Source organism: Pongo abelii, chromosome 14, assembly GCF_028885655.2.
Source record: "Pongo abelii isolate AG06213 chromosome 14, NHGRI_mPonAbe1-v2.0_pri, whole genome shotgun sequence".
Lineage (NCBI taxonomy): Eukaryota > Metazoa > Chordata > Mammalia > Primates > Hominidae > Pongo > Pongo abelii.
Window position 1 is genome coordinate 108926564 of NC_071999.2, and position 23272 is coordinate 108949835.

At 38.0% G+C, this 23272-nt stretch overlaps 1 protein-coding gene across 2 annotated transcripts in view; it reads right to left on the reverse strand.

Annotated features, from left to right (window-relative positions):
• Nucleotides 1-1863: 1863 nt before the first annotated feature.
• Nucleotides 1864-23272, reverse strand: part of CCDC168 (coiled-coil domain containing 168) — a 29991-nt gene continuing 8582 nt past the window's right edge. The window contains exons 4-5 of one of the 2 annotated variants that reach the window (XM_054529202.1): nt 22023-22891; nt 1866-21893 (exon numbers count right to left, since the gene is read on the reverse strand). In XM_054529202.1, the coding sequence (XP_054385177.1) occupies nt 1948-21893; nt 22023-22891 (20815 nt within the window). In that variant the 3' untranslated portion in view covers nt 1866-1947. Of the gene's footprint in view, nt 22892-23272 lie in introns of both variants that reach the window. The other variant, XM_009248766.3, reaches the window with a different exon arrangement.

Below are 23272 nucleotides of genomic sequence, written 5' to 3' on the forward strand. Positions count from 1 at the left end.
AGATGGGAACAATAGACACTGGGGACCCCAAAAGAAAGAAGAGAGGGAGGGAGGGATGGAGGAAGGGCTGAAAAACTTCCTATCCGGTATTATGTTCACTATCCGGGTGATGGGAGCAATAGAAGCCCAAATTTCAGCACCGTGAAATATACTCTTGTAAAAAACCTGCACGTATAACCCCTGAATCTAAAATAAAAATGGAAATTCAAAAATAGACTGTGCTGGCCATGCATGGTGGCTCAAGCCTGTAATCCCAGCGCTTTGAGAGGCTGAGGCGGGTGGATCACGATGTCAAGAGATTGAGACCATCCTGGCCAACACGGTGAAATCCCATCTCTACTAAAAATACAAAAATTAGCTGGGCATGGTGGTGTGTGCCTGTAGTCCCAGCTACTCAGGAGGCTGAGGCACAAGAATCGCTTGAACCTGGGAGGCAGAGGTTGCAGTGAGCCGAGATCACGCCACTGCACTCCAGCCTGGTGACAGATCAGGACTCTATCTCAAAAAATACATAAATAAATAAATAAATAAATAAATAAATAAATAAATAAAAGAGTATGCTTTGTTAATCCAGGTGTGGAGTCACGCACCTATAATCCCAGTTACTTGGCTTGAGCCTAGGAGTTCAAGACCAGCCTGGGCAACATAGTGAGACCTAGTCTCAAAAAAGATAGTTTAAAAAATAGTAAATGCTTGAGGTAACAGTTACCCTAATTACCCTGATTTGATCATTACACATTGTATGCTTGTATCATAATATCACATCAACCCCACAAATATGTACAGCCAATATGTACTCATAATAATTAAAATTAAAAAAAAATTTAAGATTGTGCTTTGTTAATTTTTGTTATGTTCAGTACCCAGGACAAGGCGTGGTATATGGTTGACTGAATTTGTTGCTTACAATATGGAAAATAATTGATGTTATCTGCATAAGCAGATATACTATAAAAGCTGAAAAAGCTTGAGCTTCAGGGCCCCAAAGATTTGTAAAAGTAAGACAGGTTTACTGCAATTAGTTAAAAATGTTATTTCCACTTTGACTTAACCTCCATCACATCTGACTTCAAGTCAGTGAGATTGGATAGGTTACCAATATTTTGGGGACTGGATTTAGGGGAAGTTGAGTTAGGGTGCGTTTAGACTGGGTTATATATTTTTGTGATTGACATTCACTTGGATATATACTTCTGTCAAAGTGTAGGAATAACTTTCAGGAATCCTTCTGCCCACTTTAAAGGACATATCCTAGGTGGTGAAATAAGGGTGCAAAGTCAGGGGCTACATCCCAACATGAAAGCCTCCTACAGTGTCCAGGACCAAAGGATTGTGCAAAGAGAAGAGAAACAGGGCTTGAAATGTACAGTATGAGAAACTGGTAGGCAGAAAAAGGCTTCTTTTCATCAGGTGTGTACAACTATAAGTGGGTAAATCTTTCTGTACAGCATCTAGTCAAAAAGGATGTTCCCTTCTGTCAAGAATATACTCAAAAGAGCAGAGCATGAACTATCCATTTACCAGTCTTTCTTTTTTAATGGGAATTGCATGACATAAGGTTCACCAGAGTTTTTGTGTTTGCGCAGTATAAACCCATACCAATACCACCAGCAGCAAGGACATCTGTATGTGAGGTCACACATTTTATGCATCCCAGCCTATTGGTTTGCACCTTACCATATCTGATGTATCCCTTTCTGATGAAGTCTAGTGGTTCCTGATGAAATGGTATGCAAAATTGCCAGAATCAGCAAAAGTGCCTGAACTTTCTAAATTGCTAATGATAAATAACAAATTTCAATCTATCACTGGAAGATTGGATTACTTTCTATCTTTATATAAAAACACTTCATGAGGAAGCCATTGGACGTTATATGATTTTATTTTTCACAGAATATCACAATAGGGACCAGCTGTCCACTTCAGAGTAGTTTAGCTATGGTAATGTCAGCTGTGAAAAACCGTAGTAAGGGACCCCGAGAGCGACCCCAACAACTTTTTGGAAGAACTCCATATATTCCAAGAACTTGAAATCTTTGCCACTAGGGGAATTCTGAAGTTTCTTTTCCTTAAGATGTCAGGAGGAATTGTCCAGCGAATGGTTTTGGGTACAACCTCCAGTGAGTCTGCTGGTACACAGGCAAAAAAAAAAGGCCGGTTTTGTTTTCTTTCAGAATAGAAGTTGATATTGTCATGATGAGGTTTTGATGCTGATTTATGTTTGCTTTGGAAACAATCCAATCTTTCTGACTCATAATCATACGCTCTCTTCTTTCTGTCACGTTTCTCTTTACTGTGTGTACAACTGTAATCGTGGTCCCAATGACTGTTGTTCTTCCTAAATAAATCAGATCTGGCCTTCTTTCTTTTTTGGCTTTCTGGGTGCATGTGAGACTTGCCTTGGTTTTTTGCAAGATGTGATTTAATATTTGATTCAGTTAAGGGAGCTGAAGAGTAACTTGTTCTGCTCTTGGTAGTCCATGAAATCTTCTCTTCACTGAATGATACACTAGATGACCTAGACTGAATTTCCACAGTATTTGACGAACTATGACACAACCAGTCAGGAGATTTCATTTTGGAAGATGATCTATATTTCCTGCTTTTGTGGGACTTACAGGAAGGTGGTGTAATAATTAAGGTTTCCTTTCTGCACTCTCTAATACAATGGGAACCTGAATCTTCACTGTAAAATGATTTCAAATCAGTTGTGATTTTGTACAGATTTTCCAAAGGAATGCCTGTCTGTAATTCAAATAGAATGTTTTCTGATTCCTGACTTAAATAAGAGTTGGCTTCCAGAAACATACATTCCTCACTCTCACTTACTTCAAGACATGAACATTTGTCCAAGTCAGCTGGACTCTCAATATCTGTCTGAATATCAACAAAATCTTCAGAAATCTGAGTTTCATATGAAACAGCTGAACCAGTGGTATTTCTCTGGGTCCTTAAATCAACAGATTCACATGTATTTCTTTCTTGAAACCATACATGATATTGTTTGTTTTTTTCTGGAGTCACATGGAATTCTGACTCTGAAAGAACTTGAGTATCTTTCTTCCTCGGGCTGGGCAGATCACGGTCAGAAGCATACACAAGGGTTGGCTCTGGGAATTTTCTGATGAGTGATGAGTTTTCATGGGGACTTTGCTTTTTGAAAGAAATATGTTGTTCTAACTGTTCTGTATCAATGGAAAGACTACCACTTTCTCCACTAGCATCTACGTTTTTACACATTGCAATTGTGTTTAACTTAGTATGTTTGGGAAGTACATTTGGCTTAGGGAACATACTTCCAACAGGAAGCCCCAGGAGAAAACGAAGGTATTTGTATTGTAAATCAAGATCTATTTGATGGAGAGATTTTTCCTCAAAAAGTAACAAAATTCTGTTTTGTCGTTTTGGTCCTGTGAAACCAGGATGAATACAGTTAGATAAGGGTTTCTTTCTCTCATGAGCACTGGTCATTGCATAAGATTCTCTTACAATTCTGGGAAAGGCTTTCATTTGTATCTCCAATGTTTTCACAGAAAAGTGCATGAGGAGTTTGCCTTTTTCTTTTACTGAGTGGTTTTGGAGGGTATGAGGCAATAGCATCTCACCAGCAGAAATCACTGAAGATGTTCCATTTTCTAGCTTATTAATACTCTGTAGCTTTGTGATTGTCTCCTCACCGCCACTTGAAACATCAACAATCAGTGTCTTCATATTGCTGACAAGAGGTGAATCTTCTTGGTATTTATGTTTTGAATTAGGTTCTATGGTATCAGTCCCTTCTAGAGACATAAAGCTCATTGTTTTATGTCTCGAATAGAACCTCCAACTGTTATCTTTTGAAATAGTCCCTTTTGGATAAAAGTTGAACATTTGTAAAGATTTTCTTGCCATCTCTGGTATCAGATTCAGTTGTATTTCAAGTGCTTTTGACTCTAAATGACTAGTAAGCTTATTTTTTTCTTTGGGAGTAAACTGTTCTAAAAGGGATTTGTGCTGCATTTTGGGACATATTGCTGTTGATATTGTATCTGGACCCTCTGGAAAAAGTGGTGACTTCAAGTTGTCAGGCTTATAGGCTTGTATGTTATCCAGTTTATCAGAAGAAACTTTGTCTTGGATCATATTTTTAACCTGGGATTCAGAGATAGCTTTGGTTGCTTCACAAATGGGAAGTAAATGTTCTGCATTTGTACTGTCTGCAACTATTTTGACTTCGCTACTTTTAACTTGAGGCGATATGGGCACAGTTCCTGGGAAAGCTTTTTGTTGCTGAAACTTTTGTGTGGTCATGTCCCATACTGGTTCACTCTGATCCCTTTGCTTGGGTAACTTTGGATCTTCAAGCATAGATGGACACTCTGTGGGTGTCAGAATGCATTTTAGAATCTTTTCTTCCTGCTTGATGATACGTAAGTCTGGTTTTTTAATGATCCTTGAGACATCATGCCCTGGAACAATTCGTTCTTTTGTTTGTGGCTTTAAGTATTTTTTATTCATTTCACTTCTGAGGTTTGCTTCTGATTTGACATTAGGAAGTTTCTGCATTTGTTGTTTGTCCACTGCAAAGGGCTGGGGATCTTGTGGAACTGTGTTTGTAAAATTCTTTTCCCCTTTTACAATTGTTAAAGTGTCTCTCTTAGACATTTCACTAGTGTTTGGTGATTTTTCCTGGAATTTAGGAAGACAGATTCTCTTTTCTCTTTCTAGGTTTGTCTTAGAGTCAGTGTGAGGTGAACGCATGATGGAAATAGAAAGACTTCTGATAAATATTCCTGAGACATCTTTACTCCATGAAACTATGTTCTTTAACTTAACATCATACTCTAATTTCTTTCTATTGCTTGGTGTACCACGCCCTGTGATATTAAGCATCTGTGGAATTGGATGATTCTGGATTTTCATAGTTAAACATTTGGTGCTCAATTCTCTTTTCAGATCTCTTATTGTTAATCTGCCTTTCTGGTCTTTACATTTGGGAGGAAGAGGAACATATGAATAAAATGAATCCAGAACATTTCTTTGAAATAATTTTTGTTGTTGAATGCTCTGTTTTGCATTAGATGCTTCTAGTTCTTTTTTCTGCTTTTGCATGATTAGGCGGCTGTTCTCCCTATGAGTGGTGACCTGAGTCTTCATTTGAGATTCCTCTGCCTTTAGAGATGGAAGATACAGGTGTGCACTACTGCTTGTGTCCATTCTTCCTCTCTCCTTCTCCAGATTGGCAGTCCTGGCCTTGTGCATCTCTGTTTTCTCTTCTTGCAGATGTAAAGCTCTGTTTGCGCCTATTTTTAATTTCCCTTCTTTCTGATTCACAGTACTATCATTGTCCATTTCTAATTTTTTCTGCTCTAGATTTATATTGGTGTTTGCGTCTGTTTGATCTTTTTCCTCCAGATCCCCTGATTGAAATCGAAAAGTCCAGGGAGGGAATAGGGACTTCAGAAGCAATTCCAGAACACCTTCCTCTTGTTCTGAAATGAGCAATGCCTGCTCCTTTCCTCCTTTTGCAGGGTCAATCTCTGTCATATCCATGTGTATTCCTGGTAGCATCTGTAGGCTGAGGTGCGCTGTTGTTTTCTTGTCCACATCTGTTTCCGATGGTGTCTTCTGCTTTCCACTTTGAAGGGGAAACTTAGAAAGGATAGCATTCGGCCTGGTCTTGTGCCCATGTTCACACTGTCGGATCACTTGCTTTTTCATGACAATATCTTGTTCTTCTATATTTTGGGGGGCATTCCAGTTGGTGACGATACTTATTTTTTTGAGTGATCCCTTTGTCTGTGGTGCTAACACTTTGGGAGAAAACATTTTGCTGATTCTATCATTACTTTGTACATCTTCCTTTGGCTTATCAAATTTACATGAACCTGCAAGTTCTGGAGATACTTTTGATGAAGTTTCTTGCTGGTGAGCATATCTCTCTGAAACAGAAAATCCTTTTGAACTTGCAGGAGTGCCAAGTGTGACATACAGTTCCTTAGATATTTTCCTTATCAGTGAAACTGAAGCCTTAGGACTGATTTTATGGTTTAAGTTATCCATTATTTCAGTGTCTTCTTCCAGACCTCCCATTTTAGTTGCATCCATTGTGGGATAGGAAAGAAACGCAGTAAAAGTTTCTGTTTTGTATTTTTCGGGCTGAGCCTTTTTCCCTGTAAAGAGCCATTCCAGCTTTTTCCCACTTCTTATGGTACCAAACCCTGTGAAATAAATGTCCTCATCCTGTGAATTTAAAACTAACTGATTCAAATCTCCTTCTGATCTGACTCGTGAAGGTTGGTTCCTTTGCTGGACGCCGATCATGAAGTTTGAGGTCAACTGTTGCTCTGCCTCTGGGCGGGGCACATACTGTTCTGCTTGCTTAACAACGTTTTTATCATCGCCTTCAACTGAGTCTCTATTTGTTATTTTCTGGGTATTTGAGGGTACATGGAGAGTTCGCTGTGGACAAGATGATCCTGTAATTCCTGGAGTGTCTTTGTCTGTTTTGTTCCCTGAATCCAGATAAAGAGGAGGTGCTGACGGTGTAGAAAGAAAAGTCCTTGACAGAACCACACATGCTTCATCTTTATCTTTGTGTACTTTTTTCTCCAGTTTGCTAATATTCAACACTAATTCCTTTGCATTAAGGATATGTGATATTGGTGAAATCCTTGTCTCTTGGCAGTGTATCCTGACCCTCATATCTATCGTTTTCACTTCATGCCTGTTTTCTTTCTGCGTCCTATGTGGTTTTCCTTTTCTTACATCACTACTCCTTGCCTCTGCATCTGCTGTTTTCTCTGTATCTGGTAATGCTGATGGCATTAGTGGAAGTAAAAAGGATGTCTTACCTCCAAGCCTTTCTTCATCTGCATGCGTAGCTCTCTCCAGTTTAAGGTTAGATGGCAAAGGTTTGGAAAAGAGTATGCACATTTTTCTTTGAATCATACCTGGTGGTTTATCTTGACCTTCATGTTCCTTTCGTCCTTGCCCTCCAATGTTCATGTGCAGTTCTATTCTGTGGAGTCTACAGGAACGAGGTGACTTCTTTGACTTCAAAGTTATATCTTTGTCTCTTGTATCGATTATTTTTTCTTGGTTCCTCTCTTCTTTCTGAGGGATATGTTGCTTTTCATTTTTAACATCTTTTGAGATATCATCAACAACGGACTCTCTATGTACAGTCTCCCCTATGTGTGATGTTCTCTGCAAAATAGTTCTTTTGAGCCTTAGCATTTCATTATCTAAATGTGTTTCTTTATCCAATTCTAGTTGAGATAGAGATGGCAATGAAGTAGATTTGGTCAGAACCACACCTGGTTCACATTCACATTCCTGCATCTTCTCTTCCTGATGTTTGGGGAATATTACGATGCTTACTATTTGCACGTCATCCTCTTCCTTGTTCTGTGACACATGTTTTCCTTTTTGTAGATAGATTAAAATATCACCAGCAATTAGCCTTATATATGTGCCTTCCTCAGTATCTGGTGATACCTGGAGTTTTACTGGGGGAAAAGAGGATCTTGTTAATATCGGTATGCTTTCCTCCTGGAACCCAGTATTCAAGTTAAGGTGAAGTGGGGAGGATCTAGAAGGACTCTTAGACAACATGACACCTGGCCCACTTTTAACTTTCTGGAACTTTTCCTCCTCTTGCTCTCTAGTTTTCCACTGAAGATCACTTAAACTGTGTGTAGGTGAGACAAGCAATTTCTTTGCCTTCAAATACATTTTGTTGGGATCCAGTACACTGGTCATATCCGCAACTTTTTCTCTATCCTTCTCTTGTTTCTGTAGCAGGTGTGCTTGTAATTGATTTACATCACTTGAAAGTTCTCCATGGGTTGCTTCTGGACATGCTATTCTCCCTGCATCTGATGATTCTTTGGACCGTGACTGTGGGAGAGACACTTTTGCAATTCTTATCACGTTCTCCTGTCCTTCTGTTGTATCAAACTTAAGATATGGTGGAATAAGTAAAGAAGTATTAATGCTTGTCAGACCTGTAACTTGCTTATTTTTATCTTCCTGAATCTTTCTCTTTTGTTCTTTACTTTTCCACTGCCATTTTTTGGTATTGAGTATATCTGAGAGTAGTAATTGCTTTGCCTTCAGGTCTGTACATTTGGGGAGCATTTTGTCTTCCTTATCTATTCTGAGTTCACCTTTCTCTTCTCCCTGTGCTATGGGTTGCACTGGTCCTTTTGAGTTACTTAATGTGTAACCATGCAGTGACTTAGTATATGCTTTTTTGCCTGAATCTGATGAATCCTGAATCTTCAGTGGTGGGAAACTGAATTGTGTTTTTCCTAATGTGACTTCGTTTTCATTCCTTCTAGTGTCACAATTCAGGTAAAATGGAGGAGAAGGGAATGAAGAAGGTTTCCTCGGAACCACTCCAGGTTCCTTTTTGCTTTCCTGTACTCCTTCCCCTTGCTCTTCAATGTGCAAAGAGTAGTTCTTTCCATTGCATAGAAGTGCAAGTGGGAATGCCTCTGCTCTCAAATGTATCCTTTTGGGGAGTATTCTACCTTCCCTGCCTTCTATTTTTACTCTGTCCTTTGCCTCTTTATATGGCATTTGTTGATTTGCTTTTAGTATTACTTTATGTGAGCTAATACCTTCATTTGAATTTGCACGTCTGCTTTTTCCTGCACCTGATGATATAGGAAGCTTTAGTTGTAAAGGAGAGAATCTGTGGTGAGAGAGAGAAGGCATGAACGGATGAGTTTTTGTCAGAATCACATGAGGATGTCCTGTCCTGTCCTGCTTCTGTCCTGCTCTCTCTTTCATGCCCCACTGTGGCTCCTTTCTCTTGCTCAGAGGACTGTGCTCAGTGATGCTGAACACTTGTGGAGGTGCTGATGTCTTTGCCTTGAAAACGGCACCATTGGGGTGCATTAGGCCATGCATGGATACTGTTTGTACTCTGTCTTCTTTCTGTGGGAGGAGTTGTTTCTCTTTCTTTACAAGGCTCTCTGTTGGCTTTGTAGGTGCTGTTTGCCCTGAAGGCAATGATTCCTGGATCTCAAGATGTGGCATAAAGCTTCTTGTTATTCCTGGTTCGCCTTCCTCTTCTTTTATTGAGTCTAACTCAAGGAAAGCTGAAGAAGTAACAAAAGGACAAGTTTTGCTCAGAAGCACAACTATTTCCACCTCACCTTCTTGTGCCTTTTCCCCTTGTTGACTGATGTTCACCTGCAGTTCCTTTGTTTTTAGTATATGGGAAAGGGGTGATTTCTCTGCCTTCACAGCTATGTACTTGGGATGCATTACACTTTTCTCTGAAATATTTACTTTATCCTTTTGGATCTGGGCCATGTATTTTGTTCTTTTTGAATCACCTGTGATATCATTCAAATATGACAATGTATATTTTAATTTCCCTGTATCTGATGATTCTATGTGCCAGGAGGGTGGAAGAAAAGATCTTGTTACTCCTTGTTCTTCTTTTTTGCCTGCTGTTCCTTTGTCTAATTTACAGTGAGGTAGAGAAGGTATTGTCAGAAACGCATTTAGTTCACTTTTTCTTTCCTGTACCTGTCTCAATTTTTCTTTAATGTTTGTTGGTACTTCTCTAGTTTTTGAGCCATTGCTGTGAGGAATATTGAGTGTATGTGGAAGTGATAATTGCTCTGCCTCAAAAATTGTGCCTTCAGGTTGCATTATATAATCCACACTTACTGTTTTTCCTCTATCTACTTCTTTCTGTGGCTTGTATTCTTGTACTGTTTTTATGTCATTTGAGCTATCCACCCCAAAAGACTTTGTATGTGCTATTTTCCCTGCATCAAATGATTTCTGCTGCCTTAGTTGCAAAGTAGCAGATTTTGTTATTCCTTGTAAGTCTTCCTCTCCTTCTTTTCTTGTGTTCAATTCATAACAAGTTAGAGAAGACTCAGAAGGCAAATGTAGGAAGAGAACTGTTTCCTGTTTACTCTTGTGTCCATCCCTTTTCCCTTGCTCTGTGCATACTCCATCTGCTTGCTGTTGCTCTTCAGTTTCTCCATCCCTTTTCCCTTGCTCCTCACCTTCTCCGTCCTCTTTCCCTTGCTCCTGGCCTTCTCCATCCCTTTTCCCTGGCTCTTTAGGATTCAGTGGTAGGTTCTGTGAAAGTGCCTTCTTTCCTTTCAGATCTTTGTCTTCTGGATGCATTAAGTCTTTCTCAGCTGATATTTTTACTTCATCCTCTTCTTTCTGTTGCATGTAATCTTTTGCTTTTTGTACTTCACTTGCGATATCACCCTCACTGGGCACCCCATTTGCTTTTTCCCCTGTGTCTGATGATTTCTGGTGCCTTGGTTGTAAAATACCAGGTCTGATTATTCCTCGTTGGTCTTCCTCTCCTTCTATTCTTGTGTCCAATTTATAATGGGTTAGAGAAGAATTGGAAGGCAAATATAGGAATAGAACTGTTTCCTGTTCACTCTTGTCTCCATCCATTTTCCCTTGCTCTATGCCTACCCCATCTGCTTTCTGTTGCTCTTCAACTTCGTGATCCATTTTCCCTTGCTCTTTGTCTTCTCTATCAACCATTTCTTGTCCTGCACCTCTTCTGTCCTCTTTCCCTTGCTCCTCACCTTCTCTGTCCTCTTTCCCTTGCTCCTGAGCTTCTTGATCCATTTTCCCTGGCTCTTTAGTATTCAGTGGTAGGTCCTGTGAAAGTGCCTTCTTTCCTTTCAGACCTTTGTCTTCTGGATGCATTGTGTCTTTCTTAGCTGATATTTTTACTTCATCCTCTTCTTTCTGTTGCATGTAGTATTTTGCTTTTTGTACTTCGATTGTGATATCACCCTTACTGGCCACTCCATCTGGTTTTTCCCCTGCCTCTGATGATTTTTGGTGTGATAGTTCTGGAAGATAGTATCTTGTTATTTCAGTGACATACTCTGCTTTTTCTCTCCTTGTATCCAGTTGTAAATGAGAAGGAGAAGGGATGGAAGCAGAGGCATTTGTCAGAAGCACACTTGGTTCACCTTTAATATGTTCTATCTTTTTCTCTTGCTCTTTGATGTCCAACTGAATTCCCTGTGAAATTGATGATTTCATTTTCTTCAAAGCCCTAATTTTTTCCATTTTTCGCCTCTCCTGTTCTTTTTGCAATATAGATTCTAGGGCCTTTTTTACACTGTTTGAGATATTTTCAGAAATACACTTTTCATATGCTATTTTCTCTGTATCTGATGACTCTTGGAGATTTGCTTGTGAAAAAGAGGATCTCATTTTTATTCCCATGGCTTCCTCTCCTTCTATTTTGCTCACTTTAAAGTAAGGTAGAAAAGAGATAGAAGCAAAAGGTTTGCTCCAAATCTCAACTTGTTTATCTTCCTGAATCTTTCCTCCTTTTTCTTTCATGTTCAACTCTAATTCTTGGAATATTGAAGGCTGCTTCAACTCCAAAGCTATTCTTTTGGAATGCATGATTTTTTCCAAAGCCTTTTCCACTCTGTCTTTGTCTTTCTGCGGCATATGTTTTGCTTTTTCGATACTGCTTAAACTATCATCAGTTGGCTGCTCACATTTTTCCATTATATCTGATAATTCCTGCTGTGTTGATGATGAAAGACGGAATCTTGTTATTCCTCTCATGTATACCTCTTTTATTCTAGGATTCCATTCCAAGTGAGGTGGAGAAAGAATAGAAGCACAGAGTTTGTTCTGAACTACATTTAGATTACTTTCATCTTCCTGCGTCATTTTCTCTAGTTTTTTATTGCTCTGTTGTGGTTCTTTTCCATGCAGTAAATGTCTAAAAGGTGATTTCTTTCCTTTCAAAGTGATACATATGAGGCCCATTATATCTTTCACATCTACTGTATTTTCTCTATCTTCCTTCTTTTTCTGTGGAAAACACTTTGATTCTATTACATTACTTAAACTCTCTCTATTAATTGACTCTGCAGATGATACTCTTCTGACATTTGATGATGCCTGGAGCTTTAGTGGTGGAAGGCAGCCCTTTGGAGTTCCTGACTTATCCTTACCTGCTTTTGTTCTTGAATTTGAATTACTATGTGATAGAGATGGTAAAGAAGTACACAAGTTTGTCAGTTTCATTCTTGATTTACCTTTACCGTCTTGCATCTTGTCCTCTTGTTTTATAATGTCCAACAGCAAAGGAAATTCCTTTATACTGAGTATATGTGACAGTAATGACTTCCTTGGCTTCAAAATGATGTTAGGGCTTTTTATTCTTTTCATATCCATTGCTTTTACTCTATCCTTCTTCTCTCCCTGTGATATATGTTGTTTTGTACTTTTAACATTACTTGAGATCACCCCATCAATTATCTCTTTATTCAATTTGAAGTGAGGTAAAGAAGGAATAGACTCACATATTTTTGCTGCAACCAAATCTAGTTCACTCATTCTATGTTTCACACTGACCATTTTGTCTGTCATGTTCCACTGCATTTCTAGTCTGTTACTTGAGGCACCACAGTCACTGGTATTGAGTATGTGTGAAAATACTGATTTCTTCAATTTCGAAGTTCTTCTTTTGTGGCATATCACGCCTTTCCTAATAACTTGTTCTATGCTATCCTTCTGTCCTTTACTTTCTTGCAAAATAGGCATGGATGCAGAAAGAGAATGTAATGTTACAGGCAGACATACTTCTTTTTGTACCTTTTCATTTGCCTTTTGTGTTTCTATCTTTTTCCCAAGTCTTAACTTCGGTGAGCTATTATTTGATATTAAATCAAAGACCTGTACCCCATCTGATGATTTCATTCCTTTTGGAAATAAGATACTTGCATATTTTATAGTTTTATGGTATGATCCTAAAGGCAGCATTGAATCTTGTTTTTTCATCTGCCTTGGAGTAATCAAGGGCACAATCCATTCTAGTCTATTCTTAATTATAGCGCGTAGCTGATCTTCAGAAAACAAGTCTAGTCCTGGTGTCCAGCTTGATAAATTACCTCCTTCTGATAATGCTTCATTTTCCTGAGGTATTAAATGTTGCAGGAGACAGGGATTCTTTTGAGGGCAAGATATATGCTCCCAAAAGTTCTCATAGGAAATTAGTAGGTACTGCCATTTTTGGCCTGTTTTGAGCAAGGCTTGTCTTTTTTTACTGTTTTGAGTATATCCAACTATGGCATCCATTTGTTTTACTGCTTCTCTAGTCTGTGAAGTTAAATAGTCATAATGTGGAATATCCATAGCATCTAATTTCTCTTGTTGCATAGATGCACTGAACTGAAATAGATCTGTTTTGGAGTGAGATGCAGGCTTTGGAAGAGCCTTGTATGTACATTTTTCTTCCTTTTCTGCCTGTCTTGGAAAAAGCAAGCCAATTCCTTTTGTATTTGAAGTGTGGTACCCTAAACTATTGATTGCCTTTAATGCTTTCTTTACCTTTGGTGACTTGATCTGAAGTACGTCCATTAGAGAGTGAGAAACAGATGCTGGAAAAGCCTTGTGTGTACTTTCTTGTGGATGTTCTTTTCTTCCTTTAATATTCAAATATATTCCTTCTGAACATGGAGGTTGATCCACCAGAATACCTACTTCGTGTGATGCTTTCTCTACCACGGGGCTTAAAACTTTTGAACTCATGATTTCTTCTGCTGAGCCTTCTTTCTTGGAATTTTCAATATGAAGTTGATGAAATATGCAAGGGAAAACAGATTCCAGAATATTCTCTTTATTCTGATAATAATTACTTAGATGCTTCATCCTCAATTTTTTGGAAAAGTCCATTTTCTGTCTATTTGATTTTAATGTAATATCCAACTTTGATTGCTCTTTTCCCCAAAGATTTTCATTGAAACTTTCAGAAATGGTAACATTTTCTTTTCTTGTTGTATTCACTGCCTGTTTTAAGTGAAGAGGGTCCTTACTGAGGAAAGATTCAGAATCCAGAATACTTTCAGGAACATGATCTGGATTCACCTGTTCTTTCTGCACTGCAGGCACTTTGTGCTGTACCTCTGAATTTGTACAAAGAAATTTCTGTCCTTCAGACCCTACAAATATATCAGTTTCCTTTAATCCTTCTTTTCCCAATACATGTGAACTAATTTTTCTATTAATGTACACATCTTCTTCCTCAGCTACCTTTCCTATGTTTTCCAAATGAAGAGGTTCCATAATGGGGCAGGCCATAGACCCCAGGTTTGTCATAGAAACATCTGCTTGTTTCAGCAATTCTTGCTCCTGGCAAGTCTTCTGTTGAGAAGTATCCAACTCTGTAAAAAATATATTCTGTCCTTTTGAGTTTAGTGGAGTATCTAGTCTCTTTGATCCTTCTCTGTCCCATGGAATTGAAACTGAATGTTTGGCAATGCGCACATCTTTTTCCTTTGCTCTTTGTGCAATGAGGAATTCAAGTTCTTCATCTGTTCTAATTCGTGGGGCATCGAAACTACTGTAATTGATTTGTTGTGAACTAATCCTTAATGGTCCATTATAGTATTGGGATATGTCTTCTGAAATGCTTTGGTGTTTTTGTTCCTTTTCTCTAATATCTTGTTCCTGTTTTCTAAGAATTCTGGACATATCAGTACAACCTGACAATGACCTTTGCATTGCTTTTAGTGGTTTCTCCAGCTTCGGCTGTGGAAGAATGCATATCCTGTCTTTTGGCTTGTCTTTCTCCATTTTTACTTCTGTAAGTTTTTTAATGCTAGACACGTAGTATCCAGAGTCATAAACAGCCTTTAGAACTCGATGTACTGCATTTTTACTCAGCTGGAATGACTTCTGCTGCTGGATGTTACCTCTCAGTTCTTTTTCATTGCTTGCAGTACCATACTCAAGCAGCTGGGAAACTGGTATTCTGTTTGTCTTCAATTTTATCTGTTTGGTATGCATAGTACTTCCCACATCTGCTGTCTTTGCCTTATCTTTATGTCTTATGATTTTAGGAAAAATAGATGTGTAGGGATTAGGAAAACTCCAGATAGTTCCTGAGACACACAGCTCTTGCTGTTTCTTTTGCAGGACAAGTGTCTTGGGATCTGCCCTTGTTTTCCAGTCTGCAGTTTTAAGTTCTTTCTTGTTTTCAATTTGAAGTGGATGTATCTTAGAGAAAAAAACAGATTCTGGATTAAACTCTTCTGCAACATTTATCTTTGCTTCTTGATCTATTAAATCAACTTCTGCTTCTGTCTTCTGGGCTTTAAAGTTCTGTTTCTGCTCCTTATTAATGCTTACAACAGCATAACCTGCAGTATCAGGTGATTGTGAAACTGCTGATTGCTTTGCCTGCAAAGGTCTACCTTGGGGACTTGACCTGTCAGCCATTTTAAGGCTGCCATTCTGTCTTTTCATTTCTTCTGAAGCAGGTGAATGCCTGCCAACGGAATCTGGGACAATTGCTACCAAATTACAGAAAGCATTTTCTTTTAAAACAGAATGGCCAATGTTCTGTTTATCATATTTATTTGATATGGCATCATCTGTTGCCTCACTCAGTTCTGCACAATTATCTGATTTCTCCATCCTTGGGAGCCCAACTTTGAGACTTTCTTTTCCATTTTTGTTTTTTTCTATTTTTACATTTTTTTCTGAATTCCCTTTGTAAATCTGACTTTTTGAGAAAAAAGTTTCTCCCAAAAGCACATCTTCTGATTTACCAAGATGACGATCCTTTCTAAGATATGTATTTGCCATGAAGTTTTCTGCATAGAATGGATCCATTTCTGTAAGATGTTCTTGCTTCTCTTCCCCACTTTCTCTATTATGTAGTTTTGCTCCCTTTACCAAGTTGGAAGTCCTTCTCTTGTCAATGGAATCAGAATACCTTGCTATCCCTTCAGCTAGTGACTCTATTTGTGTTGGTTGTGTGTGACTTAACCCTGATATTCTCATGTCTATCTCTGTTTGGAATCCACTTTGCCTTTTAATGTCAGAGGAATCTGGAGTGAAGGAAATTGTATTTGGAAATGCATCAGCCACATTTTCACCTTGCCACATTGCTTTCAGTTGGGTTTTTAAATTGGATTCAAGTTTCTTCCTATGTTTTGTAGTAACCTGCCTATTGATTTTATGTATCTGTGAAATTGGTGGTTTCTTTTCCTTCATAGTTAAACATTTGGGATTCAATATAATTTTCCTTTCTGATAACTGTATTGTGTTTATCTGGTTTTTAGAGTCAGATAAAATAGGCATGAAGAAATCTAAAGGACCCAAGAAAGTTGCAGCTGAGTTTTCTTGTACTTCTTCCTCTTCCTCTGTAATATGACCATGATTTTCTTGGCGCATTCTGTTGGATACAGTTTTTAAATAGGATTTAAATTTCTTCCTATGTTTTCTGGTAGACTCTCTATTGATTTTATGTATCTGTGAAATTGACGACTTCTTTTCCTTCATAGTTAAACATTTGGCATTGAATATCATTTCTTTTTCTGATAACTGTGCTGTGTTCATCTGGTTTTTAGAGTCAGATAAAACAGGCATGAAGAAATCTAAAGGACCCAGGAAAATTGCAGCTACATTTTCTTGTACCTCTTCCTTTTCCTCTGTAATATGACCATCCAGATTTTGTTGGCGTGTTCGGTTAGATAGAATGCACCTCGCTGCTGTATTGAATAAGAGTTTATCAATCATTGATTTGGATGGTGGACTCTTAGCATATTCAGTGGCACTGAGTAATGCCTCTCCTATACTTGTGTACCATTGCTTCCCTTTCATCTTGTACTTAAAACAGTGTTGCTTTTTCTTTCTGTGGTTTTCTGTAGAATATCTTATGATATTAAACAACTGTGAAATTCGTAGTTGCTTTGCCTTCAAAGTTACACATTTGGGACTCATACTTTTCTTGCCTATAAACTCGAATGTATAGCTCCGGCTTTCATATTCAGATGACATAAGGCTGGAGAAATCTAAAGGTTTTAAGACTGTTTGTAAGTTTTTTTGATTCCATGCAGTTTTCTCAGAAATAGAACTATCCCATTTCCTTCTAGGATTTTCATCCCAAGGGGTATCACGTGGTATTGAACCAATCTTTGATTTCCCTGTTTTGGGAAATGAAGTCTTTAGATCTTCCATACATTTTATTCCTTCTTGCATATGAGGACTTTGTTTCATCATGTATCCAGAAATAGGCTCTAAAACAGTTTCTCTGAAGTGTGTTTCTTGCTTTGTTTTTTGCACTATGTGAGACAAATTCCAAGATCTGCCTTTGGGACTCTTCGGTTCAGATCCTGATTTGCAAGGGTCAGGATCTTTCATTTGATGTGTACTGAAACTGAGGTGTTGACTATAGCATGGAACTGATTCTGATAACATTTTTTGAATATTTTTATCTTCCCTTTCATGTTGTACATTCATGTTCATTGCATTACTAGATCCACTTTCCATGTCAGTCATATTGGCCTTCTGTGCCTCCCCATCATGTGGTGATGTCTGTAACTCCAGGACAGTTGCTTGTAGATCTTTATTAAACTCCGCCTTTTCCCCTTTACCCGAATTGTGCTGTTCCCCCATACATTTCCTATCAGTTGGTACACCACGTTTTATTGCACCAATTAAAACTTCACCGTTTACTGAGTCCTCTGATTTTAGAGGAAGAAGTTTTGAATTTACTGTACATATTGTGCCATTTTGGGTCTGGAGGCATTTCTTTGTCTCCTCTCCTTGTACTGGCTCTGCAGGCTGAAGTTGCTGTGGGACATCTTGTTTGGTAACAAACAGAATTTTCCTACTTCCTTGGTTTTCTAATTTGTGAAAGTCAAGATCCTTCCCCTGACCTGAACGGAACGTGAAATGTTGCAGGTGCTGTGGAATTACTTTTAACAATGCTTCCTGTTTCCTTTCTTCTTGCTCTTCATCTTGAAGACGGGTTTCTTTAATGTCATGTGAAGTAATACTATCTTCATGTGGAGATGTATCTTGCTTTACTTGTGTAGAACTGAGTCTTTTTTCTCTTAGCGTGTCTTTTTCTGTTTCTACCTTGCCATTCTTGTTAATGTCAGGTGTCATAGTCAGGAAAGCATATGTTTCATCTACCCCCTTTTTGCCTTGATGCAGTTCTTTCATTTTGGTTGTCAAGTTACAGCTCAGTTCTTTTCTACATTTTGGACCAGCACCAGCCTTGATATTGAGCATGTATGAAATTGATGGCTTCTTTGCCTTTATAATTCCACATTTGGTATTCACTAAAGTTTTCATGTCTGAAAATTGTTTTAAGTTTCTCTTCGTTTTAGGTGTAGATAAAGCAGGCATGCAGGAATCAAAAATCACTGTCTCTTTCTTTTCAGTACCACCAGCCTGTTCCTTTTGATGGCTAGAATCAGATGAGATACCACCTTCTCTTGCATCAAATATGATTTCATCAACCTTTGCTTCCCCAGAGTTTAGAGGTGAAAACCCAACATGACTCTCTACCTTTTCAAATGGAAATTGATCCAATGTAGGGCATGAAGTAGACTTCAAAATAGTTTGTGTAAAATGTGTTTGTGGTTGTACCTGAATATTTGTATTTCCTGGTTGGTTCAGTTCCTCATCTGATGTGACAAGCTCATTATCCTTCTGATATGCATTGAGTATTAAGCCATCGCTGTTCTCTAGAGCCTGTAAAGCTTTGGGAGGTGGAATCTTAGGACCCCCGAGGACTTTTATGTCATTTTCTGTTTTGTTGGCTTTTTGTGGTTCTTCAGCTTCTAAAGGACCCATTTGGAGACTAGTCTCTAAAGTAGTTTGTTTAAAACCTGTTTGGTGCTGCAAACGTTGTCCATTAATAGGTAGCTCCAGTATTAAACAGTTCAGCACTGGGTCTGATTCAAGATGGATTTCCTTCATTTGACCCGCCTCAGACCCCAGCTGCTGGCTCAGCCATGGCGCTGCTTCTAATAAAACTTTATGTTCCTCTTCCTTTCCATCTTGCAATTTTTCCTCTCTGTCATGGGGTATACTATTCTTAGCAAAGACATCAATATATGTCTTATCTGCTGTTTCTCCTTGCTTTAATTGAGATGCAGGGAGACAGAACTCTCTCTGCAATCTGCTATGCATTGGAGAGCAAAGGGTATTTAGACATTCAGGTACCAATCCTTTAGTTTGGTTTATCTTTTTAAACTTAGTCCTGAAGTCTAATTCTGATTTCTTTCTGTGGCTTGTGACACTGACTGTCTCTGAGATTGATGGCTTCACAGCCTTTGTATTTACACATTTGGGCTTCGCTGTACTTGTTGTGAGTGCAAATGTTACTCTCTTTTTCATCACTTTAGAACAAGATAAAACAGGCGTGCAATAATTCAAAGTCTCTGGCGAAGTTGCTGGTAAATCTTTTGGTATTTCTGTCTTTTCTTCTGCAAAACAGTAACCCATTTCTCTTGTATCACTTCCATTACTTGGAATATCACTTTCTCTTGTTTGGTTTAAAGGGTCTCCAGTCAGTGATTTTCCTGATATTGGAGAAGGCGTCTCTGAATCTGCAGTGCATTTGCAGTCTGTTTGTGTTTTTTGAGTACTCTTCACATTCTCAACATGAGATAGTTCCATTATGGGAGAAACAACAGACTCAATAATAGTTTCTGTGAATGGGATTGGTTGATGCATTTCTTTCTCTGTTCTAATTTCCTTCTCTAGATGTGCATCAAGTCCAAGGTTCCAGCTATCACGCAGGACTGCTTTTGGTAGAGTTTCTTTGACACCTTTTACTTCATCTTGCAATTTAGCATCCAGTGTGTTTTGGGATTCATTTCCCTCATTAATGAAATATGGATACTTTTCTTCCCTTTCAATTTGGGATTCATCTTGGACTAGCTTGATATGACTGTGATTCTCTGCATTTAATCTGCTATACATTCTAGTATTCGGCAAAATAGACATGGGAGGGTAAATAACATTCAGAAGCATACCTGCCACAATTTTATCTTGCAGTATCTGTTTAATTATAATTTCAAAATTGCCTCCCATTTTTTTCCTGTGGTTTGGAGTACCACATATATTAATATAAGGCATCAGCGAGATTGCTGGCTTCTTTACTTTCATAATTACATATTTGACACTGAGTACACTTTTTGTCTCTGATAATTTTTTTTTAATTTCCTGCCTTTTAAAATATGGTAAAGTAAGCAAGTGGTTATTGAAAGACCCCAGGGCAACTGCAGGTAAATATCTTTTTACATCTTCCTTTTTTTCTACAATATGACTATCCATTGTCTTTTGGAGGTTTCCACCAAATGGGACACTATACTCTGTTGTTTCAATTAAAAGTTCACCAACTGGCAAGTTCTCTGGCATTGTAAGTGGATTCTTTGGATCTCCGGCACTCTCTCTGTCTGTAGGTCTATCTGTGCTTTGCTTCACCTTCTCAACTTGAAATGGATCCATCATGGGGCGTGGACTAGTCTCCAAAATAGTTTGTGTAGAAAGAGTTTGTAGTTGGACCTCTTGCTCTTTATTTGGGGCTTTACTACTTCCTGAACTGATCTGTTCCATTTCGAATTTGACATACTTGGGCTTTTGCTTTAGATGTACGCTGAACCTGAAGCCTTGTGTCAGCTCTGAACTTGCCTCTTTCTCCTGTTCCTTTCTATCACATTGTTGTGGCTTTTTAAATGTACAGCTCTTATCAATGTATTCTGCGTTCTGTGTTTCCTTCTCATCTGGTAATTTCTCTTGCTTTGATGCCGAATGACTGAGCCTTATTATTCTTAATGTGTCTGCCTTGGCTTTTAATCTGCTATGTGTTTCTGTATCAGGTAGTTGAGAAATGGTATTGTAAGTGGCGCTGTGAAATGCATCAGACGTTTCTTTATCTTCATGCATATTTGTTATGTTACTTCCAGTGTTGCATTCCAGTTCTTCACTTTCACGTAGGTCACTATCTTCTGTAATATGAAGTATCAATGGTTTATTTTCCTTCAGGTTTACACTTTCTGTACTCACTTGAATTTTTATGGCTTCTAATTCTTCACTGCTTTTATGCATTTTGCTTCCTAGGGAAATGAGCAAATGGACATTTGCCAACTCCAGAACAAGTTCCAAAAAATCTTTTTGTTTCTGTGTATTTTCCCTTGGAAAGCACCTTTGCATTTTTGGTGTACTCGTTGGTAACTCCTCTCCATTTGAAAGTTGAAGATGGGAATTCTCTGAACTTTGTAGGTCCTCCTGTATTTTCATTCTATTGTTCAATTCCATTTCGGGAGAGGAAACAAGTTTCTGCATAGGTTTTGATATAGCTTCTTCTAAAGATGTCTTGTGCTTTGGAATATGGAGATCAAATGGTTTTTTACTATTTGGAACATGAAATTCTGTAATACCAATTCCCTTTGCTTGTGTACTTGAGTCTTTAAGAGATTCTTTACTCTTCCCATTTGTTTCTACTAGTGAACAAGGTGCTTTTAGTTGAACAGTGTTGACCGTGAAGGATTGTTCTAGCTGAGGTAACACTTTTGGTGAAATGTTTTTTAGTCCTTTGTTTTCTTTGTCATACTCCTTTTCCTTTTTAGTAATACCTGAGATTCCTGTCTCCTCAAGAGGACCGGCATAATCGATTTTCTCTGTATCTGGTGACTTATTTTGCTTCTGCAGAAAATGTCCACATTTTATTAAACCCGGCATGACTTTCACTAGTTGTTTTCTGGAATAATGTTTAACATAAGGCAGAATAAGCTTGGAAACAGAAATAAGATGCAAAGCTATATCTGATATATCTTTCCTTTCATGTAATTCTTTCTTCTCGGTGTTATTCTTGCATCCTAACTCATTCCTATTTTTTAAAATGTGACATATTGTGATTTGAAATACTTGTGAAGTTGGTGTTTTTTTGGCTTTTAGAGATGGAACATTAAGACTGAGTTTGCTTTTACTGTCTGGTGTTTTTCTTCTATTTTTCTTCCCTTTAATGGTAGACAAAAGAGGCACTGAGCTATATACAGAATCCTGGTTCAATTCTGATGAAACAGTTTGTTGATGGCCTTGTGGTTTTATACTCCTTAGTTGTGGCGTATCTTCAGTAACCAAATTTGGACTCAGAGTTAAAACTAGAAATTCAGCATTCTTAAAAATAGTGTCTTGCCCCTTAATTGAATATTTAACCTTGTTTGAATCTATGAACCAAACAGAATGTTGGTCCTCACCTAAGTGTTCATCAGACTCCAAGCCCTTTACTGAATATTGTGCCTCAACAATTGATGGAACTTCAACAAAATGTTTGTTCCTACCCAAATCTTGGGACTGGAAGGAGTCTTGTGGGCTGCTAGAAAATGGCTTCTTCATCACATCTTCAGGCTGGGCAAAGTTGCTGGCCTTGCTATCAGGCTGGCTGTTAATTGATTCTTGGTTATGATTTATATATTGGGCTTGGCTAGTAAATTGGACTTCATGAAGACCTTGATTCTGAAAAGCATTTTGTCCTGGAAAAGAATCCTGTGCTTGGACAGAAATAACCATTCCAACAGAAGGTTGATTCTGATTCAAGGGCTCTTGAGATCTTGAGCATTGATAAGTAGTTCTACTCCCTAACTTAGTTTTGGGTTTTGAAGGAATTTTATTTCTCACATTTTCTTCCAGAAGTCTAACTTGACCTCTAGAAAGAAATAAGTGGGCAAGAGGGCAAGGTGCCACATCTAGATCTTCATTTTCTACAGTGAATCTAGATGCTGAAAAGCTAAGATCAGAAGAAAATCCTGAATTTTTGTTTTTGTTGGTTTTCATCATTGAAAATAATTTCTTGGAGGAAAATTGTATTGTTTCATATTCTTTGTCTGGATGCTCTGTATGGCTTAGACACATTTCCTCTACTTCTGAATAAAACAATGGCAAAGATGAACTGATTCCATTTGAAGATGGCACATGACTTTCACTAGAGGGACTTACTTGATCTTCACTTTCACTAGTACCTGACCGTATTATTTCATGTGAGAATAAAATTCTATCTTCAAAGTTACATTCCTTTTCTTCAGATGTAAGTGATGAAGTAATTCTTTTTTCTAAAAAGGTGCCAACTCTGAAATATAAGAAAACAGTGTACAAATGAATACTAGAATATATTTCATATAAGAATTACCTTTCAGATTTAAGAAAATGCAGCATAGTGTATGGAAACAGATCAGCATAGAGATAAATTGGAAAATCATTATCCATATTACAAAACAATTCATTACCTAGTTCTTCTCACTTAATAAACTAATCGACTGAAAAAGTGAAGTAAATCAATTATATATCTCAGAGACTATACCTCAGCATCTCTAAAAGTCTATTTTTGACAGGATTGAGTCAAAGTTGCCGGATTAAGATTGTACTATTTTACAAGGAATATCTTTTCTGTTCTCTATATGAAAGTTTTCACTAAAAGAAAACATTCTTATGGAAATGTAATAGGTACAAC